A 13,351-nucleotide genomic window follows, 5' to 3' on the forward strand; every position below is an offset into this window, starting at 1 on the left:
TAAGCTTGCGAATCAGTTTGATTTTATCTATCGCGGAGTTTACATCAAAGTGAATAGTGAAAAGTAAAAGTAAAGTGAAATTGAAAAGTAAAGTATAAGTAAAGTGTAATAGTGCAAAGAAAATAAAGTAGTGAGTATCAGTTGTGGTGTTATCCTTTCATCCGAAATCCGAGTGCTACAATCCACCAGACCCGACCGGTGTTGGCCACGGGTAACGCGCCAACAGAAGTAAAGGGCGTAATTTTCTTTTTCTTCCCAAGAAAATCGCTCTATCGGCTCCCTAAAAATGGGTGGCATGTTTAGTTTTGCTCGGATACTGTCAGTTCAATCGATGATGGCGTCAAAACAGCAAGCACTCCGCGAGCGGGTCGTCCAGTTTTACGAAACGCCGTTGGTCCCGAAATAAAGGAACCCGATCAACTTGCCCCAGTGCCATCCCATTGAGGCTCCCTCAGTGTTCTAGAATTGTTGTACCACAAACTATTTCATATTCCCAAAGGTTGATTTTTTTTAATGTACATAATGAAAACAAATACGTTTGAAGTGCCCAAGACCCATGAGTTGAGAAACACTACCCTAGGCCCTTTGACTGTTTGATGACATGTCATGATTTAACGTTTGTGTCTTATCTGGCAATTTCAACTCACTTGATGAGCGATTCTGAAAATTATCTAGCATCTTTTGCGTCTGTCCAGCTGCTGTCTTAACTGCCCGTTTTAGCTTAATATTTACGTAAGGCATTAACACTATCAGATACCATATATTCTCATACAACGTTTCGCAACGATGGGCATCCTTCCTGATAATAACTTTACAACAATGTCACCGCATCGTTTTTCCACTGTTATCGCTAGATCATAAAAATTTACCTACCATCGACTATGTGTATAGCATCTTCACTTTGTTTATTTTGATTCTGTGATTAAATGTACAAATTTTCAACATAACTACCTTTACACACTAGGCTTGCCGTTATAAATTATGAGCAAAGCAAGAAGTCAAGCATACCCTGCCGGACTATCAAACAGAACGGTAACATCAAAAAACTCATCCCACTTTCGCTCGCATTATCCTACTCAAAGCGGCTCATTTTGAAGTGGAACCAACTTGAAGTACGCACGGTTCACGGATACACACCTAACAACACATCCAACCAGCCGCCGACCGGTCTTAAGAGTTACCGTCACTGCCACCGCGCCAAATGCGAAAGCTGAAATACTGCCACCGGTAGAACTAACGTCAGCCACCAACTGGTGGGGGAGGATCCTGTAAAGGGGGAAATCGAGAGGAGTTCGTAGGGATACATAAATAACAGGAAGGCAATCGTTTTGTACTTACCGCAATTTTTGGGACGGTTTGAAGGCGATCGATCCCTATTGACTTTGGAACTGTCGCCCGACTTTTGTTCCGATCGGTCCACTTCGTTCAGAATGGACTGGTACTTGTTTCCTGTAAATCAAATTTATAATTATTTGTATTTGTATTTGTAGGGGAATTAGGGGCATAATGGACACGTTAAGCAAATGTTCGTTTTAAGACCCTTAAATGGCAATGTTTTTAATTTACCCCCGGCTAGTTTTCAAGTTTGATGTTAGTATGACGTGCCACATTCATTCATAGTGATAAAAATCATATCATATGTCAGAAAAGCGAGATAGAAAATTGGGTCGAAAGCAAGGCTGGTAAAAAGGTATCGGGGCGAAATGAACACCTGTATGAAATTTTAGTTATTCCAACAAATTCAATGACTGTCAATCATTCCGATATGCAAAAGGACTCTCCCTCAATCATAATGACTAAAAAGAACCTTTCTGGGTTCGTTACTTTGCTCAAAAATTAGATTCTTCCACGGTCTTGCTTATATGCCAATTTGAAACTGAGAAAAATTTTAAGTCAAATTTTAAAGAACAATTGAAGCAAAAAATATTTTTTTTTATCGTGAAGCATTTCAAATGCATTACAGATTTCATGCAGTGAATGAACTTTTGATGAAATATGTGTATTATCAGATATTGAGAGGGTGTCCATTTCGCCCCGTATGTTCATTATGCCCCTAATCCCCCTATTTGTATATTTGTCAATTCATCTGACTACGTGTCTTAATGAACAATTAAAGTTAAAAAAACAATCAACTATTTGAAACGCATATTAAAGACATATACAACGAATAATTTAATTCTAACGCTTTAAAAATACTTCAAACAAATATCAAATATCTTCCCGTTTTTCCTCGCGTAACACTCGTTCAATCCGTTTTCGAAATGTAGAAGTTGTCAAGCCGAAATCTTTTCAGATAGTTGATGTGGATGGAAAAATGTCTAGAAAAGCTGGCATAACGTCTGGAGTCCCCCAAGGATCAGTTTTAGGTCCACTCTTGTTTTCATTGTTTATCAATGATTTACCTTCTATCTTGAGATATTGTAGCATACATATGTTTGCTGATGATGTTCAAATCTATATTTGCTCTACCAATCTTTCTGAATCAGAATTAGCGCGTCTAATTAACTATGATCTTTCAAATATTATGGCTTGGTCGATTCTTAATCTTCTCCCTATAAATTCATCGAAAACAAAAATAATGTTTATTTCACGGTCACGCAGCGCACCTAGCATTTTACCTGAAATTAGAATTGGCAATGACATAATTAGCTATGTTAATAAAGCATCCAGCCTCGGTATTATTTTCCAAAACGACCTTGAGTGGGACTCACACATTGATTCCCAGTGTGGAAAAAATTTTGGAGGTTTGAGACACTTGAAACAAACAGGAAGCATGTTACCAACTCATGTCAAGCTTCGACTCTTTAAGGCCTTACTTTTACCTCATTTTACATACGGTCTCGAGTTAATTCTCAACGCCTCAGCAAGAGCTATTGACAGATTACGGATAGCTTTAAACTGTTGCGTTCGTTGGGTCTTCAATCTATCGTTCTACTCCAGAGTCACACACCTGCAACCAGAGTTACTCGGATGCAGTTTTTATGAATTCTTCAAAATCAGAACAGTTATAGCTATTTTCAAAATAATTACCACTAAAACGCCACGTTTCTTATCAGACAAATTTCAACCATTTCAAAGTATTCGAGTAAATAATTTTGTAATACCGCAATATAACACCTCACATTATGGAGCATCGTTTTTCGTTCGTGGTATTGTATACTGGAATCAGCTATCGTCCGAAACAAAATCATGTTCTAATGTATCAGAGTTCCGTAGGCAAAGCACACAACACTTTTCAGGAAGGAATTAAAGTTAATGTTTAAGAATAGATGTAGTATAACCATAATGTTAATAACATAATAATTTGAAAATTGAATTCCGATTGCTAAATTTTAAAAGGATTGTCCTTACTTAGCAAGTATTTGTAATAAATAAAATAAAAAAAAAAAAATAAAATCGAAGAGGTGATAGTGCTCATTGAAGCGTGCTGCCATGTATCGAATAGGGTCATGTAATCCGTAATTAACTGTCCGAGCAGGGAGATGTAGGAAACTTCTTGTACGGAGTGGCCGTTCTGATGCATATACTAACAGATTGGCAAGAATTTCAGGTGAATCAATTTCGCCTACCAAAACTATAGCTACAAACACTGATTGAGCTGTAGACCTTCTGCTCTCAAGTGTTGACACCGATGTTCATATGGTGGCAGACTTGTGGGCAGGGTGTCGACTACCTGGAAAAACCTGGAAAGTCAGGGAATGTCAGGGAATTCAATTGTTGATCTGGAAAGTCAGGGAAAGTCAGGGAATTTCACTAGAGGTCAGGGAAAAATTATCAATAATATACTACAACATCAAACTAGTTGATTGTCTGCAATGCAATCGATTAGGCCAACACAGCAATGCAAAAATCATTATGTTAACATTGAATACGATTTCTGCACGAAATAAGTAAACTAATCGTTCAAAACAGCAGCTTGTCATTGAGAAAACGCTCTTATCCATGCTAGAGTAAACTGTACTTTACTACCTATACTTAGCCTCAGATTTTTTTCTGGAACAAAAATGATCATGTCTTCGATGTTGGCGAAGATCACTTTAATTTTATTTTTCAATTTGAAGGGCTCTAGATCAACGCTTTGCCTAATTTTGTACGTTTTGCTCGAAATCTTGAGAAAAAATGAAGTTTACTCCATCTAATCATGCCAATCTTCACAAGTTTGCTCAAAATGTAGAAGTAAAACTGGTAAAACGATACATAGAGAAAAACAAATGAGATTTCCTGTATTTAGGTGAAGACAAAATCGTATCTCAAACAGTGTTGTAAAAAACTCATTTTCTCATAACTCACGCTTGAGATTTTTCATGCGGGAGTTGTCAATCAAGCAACTCAGCAGTCAAGAAATCATGGATGAGTTGGCTCACCTTTTTGACTCATTGTCTCGTATCTCCACAGTTTACTTACACACGACAATAATTTCTTGTTAGTCTGGTGAAATTATAGTAATCCTTTCTAACGTAAACAACAACATTCGGATTTCACAAGTTTTTGACGGGTTTTGCGACTAAATCATTTTTTACGGTTTGAGTTGATTGAGTGATTTTGTACCAAAATCTCAAGCGTGAGATTTGCGAAGCAGATCTCTAATGAGTTTGCTCTCACGGGAGAGCGCATTGATTGACATTTGAGTGTAAGTCTATCAACACTGATCTCAAATTTTCGAAAGCTCCTGAAAATTGTAGGTAAATGGTTCTTAAAAAATACCATTGGCAATAACTTCGAATTTCCTAATTTATTAAACATTGCTGAATTAGGGTTCAAGCGTTACTTCAGGACTTTTTCAGCATATGTATTTCCTTTTATTTTATTTTTTCTTTTCTAAGAATATACTCAGGAAATTTTCTAGAGATTCGAAAGATTCTTCTAGATGCCTCATGAAATTCCCTTCTGTAAAATATCTCAAAAGAAAAGCTTTCTGAATAGTTACTCTAATGATTGTTTTTACTAATTTAGAAGATCCATTGAAAGCAGAAATTTGGCTTCAAAGAATCTCCTCGATAATGCATTAAAATTTTGTAAGAGTTCTTGGAGATATTCATAGGAGATCTTGATAAGGTCCTTAAAGCATTTCTGGAGGCATGACGAATGCAAGAAGGACAGCAGAAAACTATTCCTTCCTTTGTTAATGAGATTTTCAGTCCTAGGCTGTTTTATTTTTCATATCAGTAAACTTATTATAAATGCATTATGAAATCCCTGAATGCATTCGTTTAAGAATCTTTAGATAAATTACGCAGGGAAGAAAACCTAGGCGAATTTCATATCGGGATCATAAAATATTACCTGTAACAAATTGTCCTGAAGTGTTCCTGAAATCTTTTCAGGGAAAATGCTATTCTGGGAGAAATTCAAGGCGGAATGGTTGAGAAAAATTGAGGGGCCCAAACGCAAAGGGACGTTTAGAGATATACTTCAAAATTATCTTGTTTTTAAGCTTTCCAACGGTATTTTAGGTCTTTTAGTCCAACAGAAAAAATAACATAATCCGCAGAAAATTGGCATGTTTGAAAAATTGCAAAACTGAAAAATTTGAGTTGATTTCCTCAACACTAGGTTTTTTCACCTACACCCTTCTGCTTCTAACTCCCTCAATTTTTAACAATTTTTAGAGAAAGCTCTGGATATGATTCCTTAGATTAGAGGAATTCTTAGAAGAATCTTTGGATTTGTTTATGGAGGAATAATGTAAAATATAAAGGTTAAAAGAGTTAATGAAATAATTCCTTGTTATATGAAAAAGAAATATTAGGAGAAAATAAGCTTCTGGAGGAAATCTTGGAAAAGTTCCTGGAGAAAATCCTGAAGAAGTAATTGGAGAAAGATCTGGAATACAAATAAATAAAAATGCGTCTAAGAATTTCAAAGGAAATTTCTAGAGAAATATCTGTTGAATTTTTTGAACCAGTTCTCTGAGATAGTTCTTAAGCTATGTCTGAAATTTTACCCTGAAAAACTCTCAAGAAAGTTTTTATGTCAACATGAGTAAAGTAAAAGTTATTGCTCAATTTATCATTACGACCTATAACATTGATTCATGCAAAAGATTGAATATGTATCTTCAAAAATCGTATTTATTTCGGTTCAAATAATTAATTCAGTGGTCTGGAATTTTCCCCTAAACACAACTGGAAGGTCAGGGAAAGTCAGGGAATTTTGTTTTCAAAATTGAGTCGACACCCTGTGTGGGGTATCTCCACGGCAGATGCCGAAGGGCATAGCGCACAAATTTTCTTTGTACAGTCTCCACGCATTATCCAAACCCTTTGGTATGGGCACCAGATGACGGATCCAAACTCTATGATGGAACGCACAAGGGAACAGTACAACGCTTTGAGACAGGTTGGGTCACGGAATTCATCCGCAATTTTGAATATAAATCCGAGCTGTCTATTAGCTTTGGCGATAGTGTCCAGATAATGGGGCTTAAAAGTTAGAGCTGAATCTAGCGTGATAACTAGGTCTCGAATAGAATCTACACGATGTAGTGGCAGATCATCAATGGTATAGTTGAATATAATTGGCTTTTGCTTGTGGTGAAAACTGATCACGTTGCATTTCTGAACACCTATGGTGACGAAGTTCCTATCGCACCATTCGCAAAAAACGTTGATTAGATGTTGTAGCACCAGACAATCGTTTTCTCAGCGAACAACTACAACAATTTTGATGTCGTCAGCAAACAGAATTCTGCATCCAGTAGGAAGAGTGAATCCTATGTCGTTGAGAAAGATGGAGAACAACAGCGGCCCTAGGTTGCTGCCTTGGGGAACTCCCGATGTGTTTGTAAAGTAGCCCGAATTTGCTGAACCTAGCGTTACACAAAGCTTCCGGTGCGTTAGGTATTACTGGAACCAGTGAACCAAATCCGACGATACGCCAAGTTTGCCTAAGTTAGCAAGTAGTATGGAGTGGTAGAAGCGATCAAACGCCGCTTTGAGGTCGGTGTAAATAACGTCCACTTGTACTCCTGCTTCCATATTCTGCAGACACAGAGATACGAAGGGAGCGAGGTTAGTTGAGATCGATCTTCGGGAGTAGAAACCATGTTGGTCAGGTAAAATGTAGTTTTTACAACAGGAGAGTAGGACATCGTTGACAATTATCTCAAAAACGCAGAGTGATGTGATGCCACGATAGTTTTCCGCATTCTTATTATCTCCTTTCTTGAATACCGGAAACATGTAAGAATACTTCCACCGCTCTGGAAACAATCTTTGGAGCAAAGAGGCGTTGAACAGCTTCGTCAAAGGCAGAATAAGTTCGGTAGAGCATTTTTTCAAGATGCTTGGTGGGATACCATCTGGGCTTACGAATCGCTGATTCAACCATATCCAGTGACAGACAGACAAACAGTGACAGAAAACATGCTGAGATTGAACGCACCCCTTGGTGTATCACTGAGCGCCGTATCTATTTGTGATTCAGCGGCAGCCGAGTCGTTGAACACGTTTTTGAAACGTTCTGCTAGAAGATTGCTTTTATCAACCACTAATGCAGCGAATTTGTCGCCGAAATAAATTTCGCTTGGGAGACCATCCTCTTTCTTTTTAGTTTTCACAAATGACCAAAATGATTTTGGATTCCTGCGAAGTTTATCCTGCATGCGATTAGTGTAGCCGTTGTACAGGAAACGATTGTAACTGCGGTATTCATTGCTTGCAAGAACAAAAGATTGCTTGGTTAACGGGTTTTTGTTTTCAAGGTACAGTCGACTCTCCACATCTCGATGTTCTACATCTCGATATCTCTCCGTATGTCGATGATTACATAAGTCCCTTCAGTCTGCATACATTTTCACTCTCCATATCTCGATATCCTCCTTATCTCGATATCTCCATATCTCGATGTGTTTCTGTTTATTGTTTGTTCTCAATTTTCTCTCCGTATGTCGATATGACCAATATCGAAGGTTACTAGACCAAAGTTTTGGGATTCAAAACAAATTAGGAGCGCAAAATGACGTCTGTTTGTGTATTACTTTCTTGGCAACGGAGTGTTTTTCAATCTAGTATTCATAAAAAAATTGTTCTTTGTCTCGATCTCTCCCTATTTCGATGGTCCCTTCGATATCGAGATGTGAAGAGGCAACTGTACTTCCGTAGTGCTTTGGACCTTAAACTCTTCAAGTATCGAAGGCGTGCGTTGCCCCAAATTGGTTTCGCACTTGGTCTTCGCAGAGGCATATTTGCTGATATTATATGGTTCAGATTACTAGTAAAATAGTCAACAGCTTCATTGACACAGAGGCAAGTTTCGAGGTATTGCCAGTCGATTAAAGCAAGTGCTTGTGACATTGAAACAAAGTCAGCTCTGTTGAAGTCAAAGGCCAGTGGATCGTCGAAGTTGTCATACTGAATGGGTAAAGACATATTGATTTGCGTTTCTAGTGCGGGATGATCTGCATCAAGCCCAATCAACGGCTCGGGTGCTTCGCATATTGTACAGTTGGGGAGGGCAACTTCGTTTACTAGCAAAAAGTCGAGCAAACGGGAGTTTCTGTTGAAAATCGTATTAAGCTGCACAAGACCATGCAGAGAGAAGCCGTCCAAAAGAGAGCTGCACGAGGCTGATATGACAGAGCGGATGACGTCAATCGATGGAATGTTGTTGCTTTGCACATTCCAAGCCAAACCAGACTGGTTTTAATCACCAAATACGAGGGCAAAGTCGTTAGTATCAAGCCGGGACAGTACAGCCTCAATTGAGTTAATGTGGCTTTCAGTATACAGCATGTCTGTTTTGCGATCAGGAGGGACATGTACAGCACCAATACTAATCGCTCAGTTAGGTGTTGTAACCTTAACCCAGAGTTGTTCGACAGAAGTATTGATGTGAGCTGAGTCCAAAAGGTAGTTTAAACGATTTGAAACCGCAATCAATACTCCACCACCTCTTGCCTTGGTACTGTTAAACGGATTGCGGTCATTGCGGAAAACCGTGAAACGATTCCCAAACAGCTGAGCTGAATAGATTCGATCGTCGAGCCAAGTTTCGGTAACCACTATTACATCGTAGTCGCAGTCCACTACAGTCACGAAAAAGTCATCGATTTTCGTCCGCAGTCCTCGAACATTTTGATAATAAACCATCAGCTTGTTGGCGATGGCATCTGAAGCTGCAGTGGAATCAGATCTACCTCGATGGCACGTCAATGATGGTTGGTCAACGATTGATGCGATGTCACTGCAAGCAGGATGGGATTCAGAGTACAAAGAGGAACCAACATCATTATACTTGCCTAGACAAGCAAGGTGGAGGGGCTCACCAGTCCTGAACACAGGAACGGAACGGCTAGGATGGCCGGAACACTGTGTCGGGCGGCTCGGAAGCGTCCATCATGCTTCGTGACGTGCGTTCCGTTGCCGTTGAACAAGAAGAAGAGCCACGTGTAGACGATGCATACTGGCTGCTTAACTGAATGTCAGGTGTACTTGATGATGCGGAATGGTGACGTTTTGTTGTTACCTGGCTGCAAATTGGATGGGATTCAGGGCACGAAGGATCACATGCGTCGTAATACTTGCCTGAACAAGCAAGTTGGACAGCCCCTTCACCAGTCCCGAACACAGGAACGGAACGGCTTGGATGGCTGGAACAATCAGATGAAAATGACGATAGGTGAATCTCGACTGTGTCGGGGGGTTTTGGGGCGTCCATCATGCTTTGTGACGTGCGTTCCGGTGCCGTTGAACAAGAAGAAGAGCTACGTGAAGATGATGCAAACTGGATGTCAGGTATACTTGAAGATGCGGAATGATGACGTTTTGTTGTGTTTTGCTGCGAGTTGAATGAGATTCAGGGTACGAAAGATCACATAAGTCTTAATACTTGCCTAGACAAGCAAGGTGGACGGCCCCTTCACCGACCCCGAACACAGGAACGAAACGGCTTGGATGGCCGGAACAATCAGATGAGGCAGATGATCGGTGAATCTCGACTGTGTCGGGAGGCTTGGGGGCCTCCATCATGCTTCGTGACGTGCGTTCCGTTTGCGTTGAACAAGAAGAAGTGTTGATACTGAGTGTAATCGTGCTACTCATTAACTTTGGACGTACATGGCTCTCTAACGAAGTACGGATGTCAACTACTGTAGAACATCCAGCAGGATAGCAGGCTTCGTCAAAAGGATCTTCAGATTCAGGAAGTCAGGTCATGATCGTGCAATCGGCCAGCCATCTGGAGTGCGTTTAAATGCAGGCAGGGGGCAGTATCATGCCTAGCTTCGGCAGACCATATATTTTTAATTAAATTACCTGAGGAAGCAGGAGTGTCAACTACTTCTATATTTCCAACACAGCTGCGTTCACCGTTTTCGAAATCTTCATGCAAGGACATTAGTTGCTAAACCGAATAGTCGACGAAACTCTGACGCTGTTTAAGTTGCTTCTGGTACACCGGGCATAAAACGCTCCATGCAGCGTGATTTATGTCAAGTCTCAGTTTGCGATCAGTGTTCATTTTTTTACAATTAGCACATTCATTCACGTTCGATTGACATTCATTCACCAGGTGATTTCCACTACACACAGCGCACTTCGGAGTTGTTGCCTTACAATCTTTACTCTTGTGGTTGAAAGCACAACAATTGTAACACCGCGTCATTCGCAAGCCGTGTACCACTCGACAGTGTCGACACCTATCCCGCCCTCAGTTCAATCATTCTTCAAGCATGGCTTTTCGGAACGTTTCAGCATCGAGCTCGATGATTGCACTGACATTGTTAAAACGTAGTTTTTCGTTGCAGTATGACTTGCACAGTTTGAAATACTTGAAGTTCTCGAAAGCTAAGTTTTGATCGATCAAGGTTTCTTTGAGTTCCTGTTCATTCATTTCTTCGCTCATACCAATCAATTTGATGGTCGGCTTAATGCTACCTCTAACGTGCACATCGTACAAAACGCCCATATTTTTCTCAACGTTTTCCCTCAACAACTTCAGGCTTTGCTCATCTTTCAACGCAATCACAACTTCACCAGATTTTCCACTCGTCACCCGCTGGACATTTAGCTGTCTAGCATCCACCTTCTTTCGTAGCTCAGCTCGTACATCTTCATCTTGAACACCTGACTTAGGTTTTACAATAACCACTGGATTTGGTTTCTGAACTGGTGGAACGTGTAACCATACGGTGAGATACGTCGTCCTTATCACCAAGAGCAGCTGCATCACGCTTATTCGCTCGCGCTAGTTCATCACGCACAATTCTTTTCACTGCTTGATCGATTTTTTTTTACGATTTCCGCTACACCCGCAAGGTCTTCCAATTTCTTCGCAATTTCATCCAATCGTTTTTCACTGTGCCTATCGTCGAATTCTGCAAGATTGAAACACGCATCGCACGAACACAGCATTTCTAATCTTCCGCAATAATACTATCTCCTCATTCGTCGCATCAGGTAAACAGTGGACGTGGATTGACAATTTGCATCGACCGAAGCATTCGATACTGGCGTCACCATCTCGAATAGGCAAAGCGCACTGCGCGCACGGCTGGTTACAGCAGTCGTGCTCACCCTCTTCACCGTCCATCTCCACAGGCATATCGCCCGGGTGAAAACAAACAAAACAGGCAACAGAACTTAGCTTCAGTAATATGCTGATATGAATCACTGAATTTCAGGAGTTCCACTTTACGTATCAATAAGATTCCTTTTTAATTATACGAGCACAATGTTCTCACAACACAAGCACAAACTTTTGATATGATAACGCGAGATATGCGAACATAAAACATAACTTTTGTGATCAGACGAAGTAAACGATCTTATCACGTCGTCAGCACAGTAAAAAATTATTGACTTTTGCAAGTTCATTGAGCATCGGGGCTTCGATTATATACACAGAAAGGGAAATCCATGTAAATTTCAGCGTAAAATTGTGCACATGAATGGAATGCCAGATATGTCGCAATTTTACACGTCACATCGTGTAAAATTACATCAACATTATGTAAATTTATGCCAATTGTGGCGTAATCAGTTAGAGTCCATGCTACATTACACGATATATAGCAGAAACTTACATGATGTTATTGTAATTTTACACGATGTGACGTGTAAAATTGCGACATATCTGGCATTCCTTTCATGTGCATGATTTTATGCTGAAATTTACATGGATTTTTCATTCTGTGACAAACTGGTGAAGATGACTCCCAGACAACCTGAATTTTCATACGAATATACGTATAATTTACAAAAATCTCAAGCAAAATTCGTTCAAAAGAGATTTGTTTATTAAGCACCATTCTTTATTAAGGTTTGAAGAATGAGTTTTCACCGTAACAATGAACATATAGAAGAAACTTTCAATTGAAACTAACTTTAAGTGCTATAGTAAATTAATAACAATAAAATTATTCAAAGAAATAAATTTACCTTTTTCCAACGAGTTAATCGAGATGACCGTCGTTTGTCCGAAGGGTACGTCGAACAGCCTCGTGGAGGACACAGTTGTCGTGATGGTTTCGGTTGTCGAAGGCGGTATCGTTGTGGGCGGACTCGAAGCTGAAATGAAACATGTCAGAGGAGAAAAAAAATCAACAAGAAATACAATCATAAAACATCTGTAAATAATTTATTTCATAGGATAACAATCACTGTTTCCACAGAAGCTGGAAACGAGAGGAATAAAATAAGGACAACAATATCCTTAGGGTTAACGTGGAAGCACCGGTTGCGGCACTAGAGTCCTATAGAGTCTGACTGGACTGAACGGACACACGACTGCAGGATGTCACACTTTGGAAGGCTTCGTCAATGGCGACAGCCCCAAAGACTGGGTGTGTACATTAATAGAATGTGTGAACGGATCTGACACAGTCCCAGCTTTCATTGTGGTTGTTAATCAATAATAAAACACATCTGGGGCCATTGGTTGGCTGACATCGGTGATGACAACTCCGGCACGAGAGTCAACATCGCATTAAATGAAGAAGGGAGTATTTTCCAATTCTTGTCAGTAGGACGTGATTCCTTTCTGTACTTTAACAATGCAAATATAAATCGAATGGAATAAGATGTGACTTGTTGCTCACAGCTTTTTTCTTCGACAGAAACAATATTAAAAATTGACAATCATCGATATTAAGAAGAAAAATGGTTTCTAATCAAGTAATTAACCCTCTAATACCCAACCCCTCCTTAAGACGGGGTACACTTTGGAATTTTGTGTATTTTTTCGTAGCTCGGAAATTAAAATGATATTATTTTTGGCTTAAACCTTCACTCATAACACGCAAATAAGAAAAGGTTTTTATGACTTTTGAAACTTTTTTGTATTTTTGAAAATTGTTTGAAAAATTGCATTCTTATATAACCTATAAATGCCCGGGGTTCATTTAACGTGTAAT

The 13,351-nt window shown here is 39.6% G+C and overlaps 1 protein-coding gene across 1 annotated transcript in view; it reads right to left on the reverse strand.

The window, feature by feature from the left end:
* Window positions 1-311: 311 nt before the first annotated feature.
* Window positions 312-13,351, reverse strand: part of LOC5564329 (neurotrimin) — a 350,656-nt gene continuing 337,616 nt past the window's right edge. The window contains exons 8-10 of the mRNA XM_021845227.1: window positions 12,378-12,506; window positions 1,339-1,449; window positions 312-1,266 (exon numbers count right to left, since the gene is read on the reverse strand). Of these exons, the coding sequence (XP_021700919.1) occupies window positions 1,184-1,266; window positions 1,339-1,449; window positions 12,378-12,506 (323 nt within the window). The 3' untranslated portion in view covers window positions 312-1,183. The remainder of the gene's footprint in view (window positions 1,267-1,338; window positions 1,450-12,377; window positions 12,507-13,351) is intronic.

This window comes from Aedes aegypti, chromosome 2 (assembly GCF_002204515.2).
Source record: "Aedes aegypti strain LVP_AGWG chromosome 2, AaegL5.0 Primary Assembly, whole genome shotgun sequence".
In the NCBI taxonomy this organism is placed as follows: domain Eukaryota; kingdom Metazoa; phylum Arthropoda; class Insecta; order Diptera; family Culicidae; genus Aedes; species Aedes aegypti.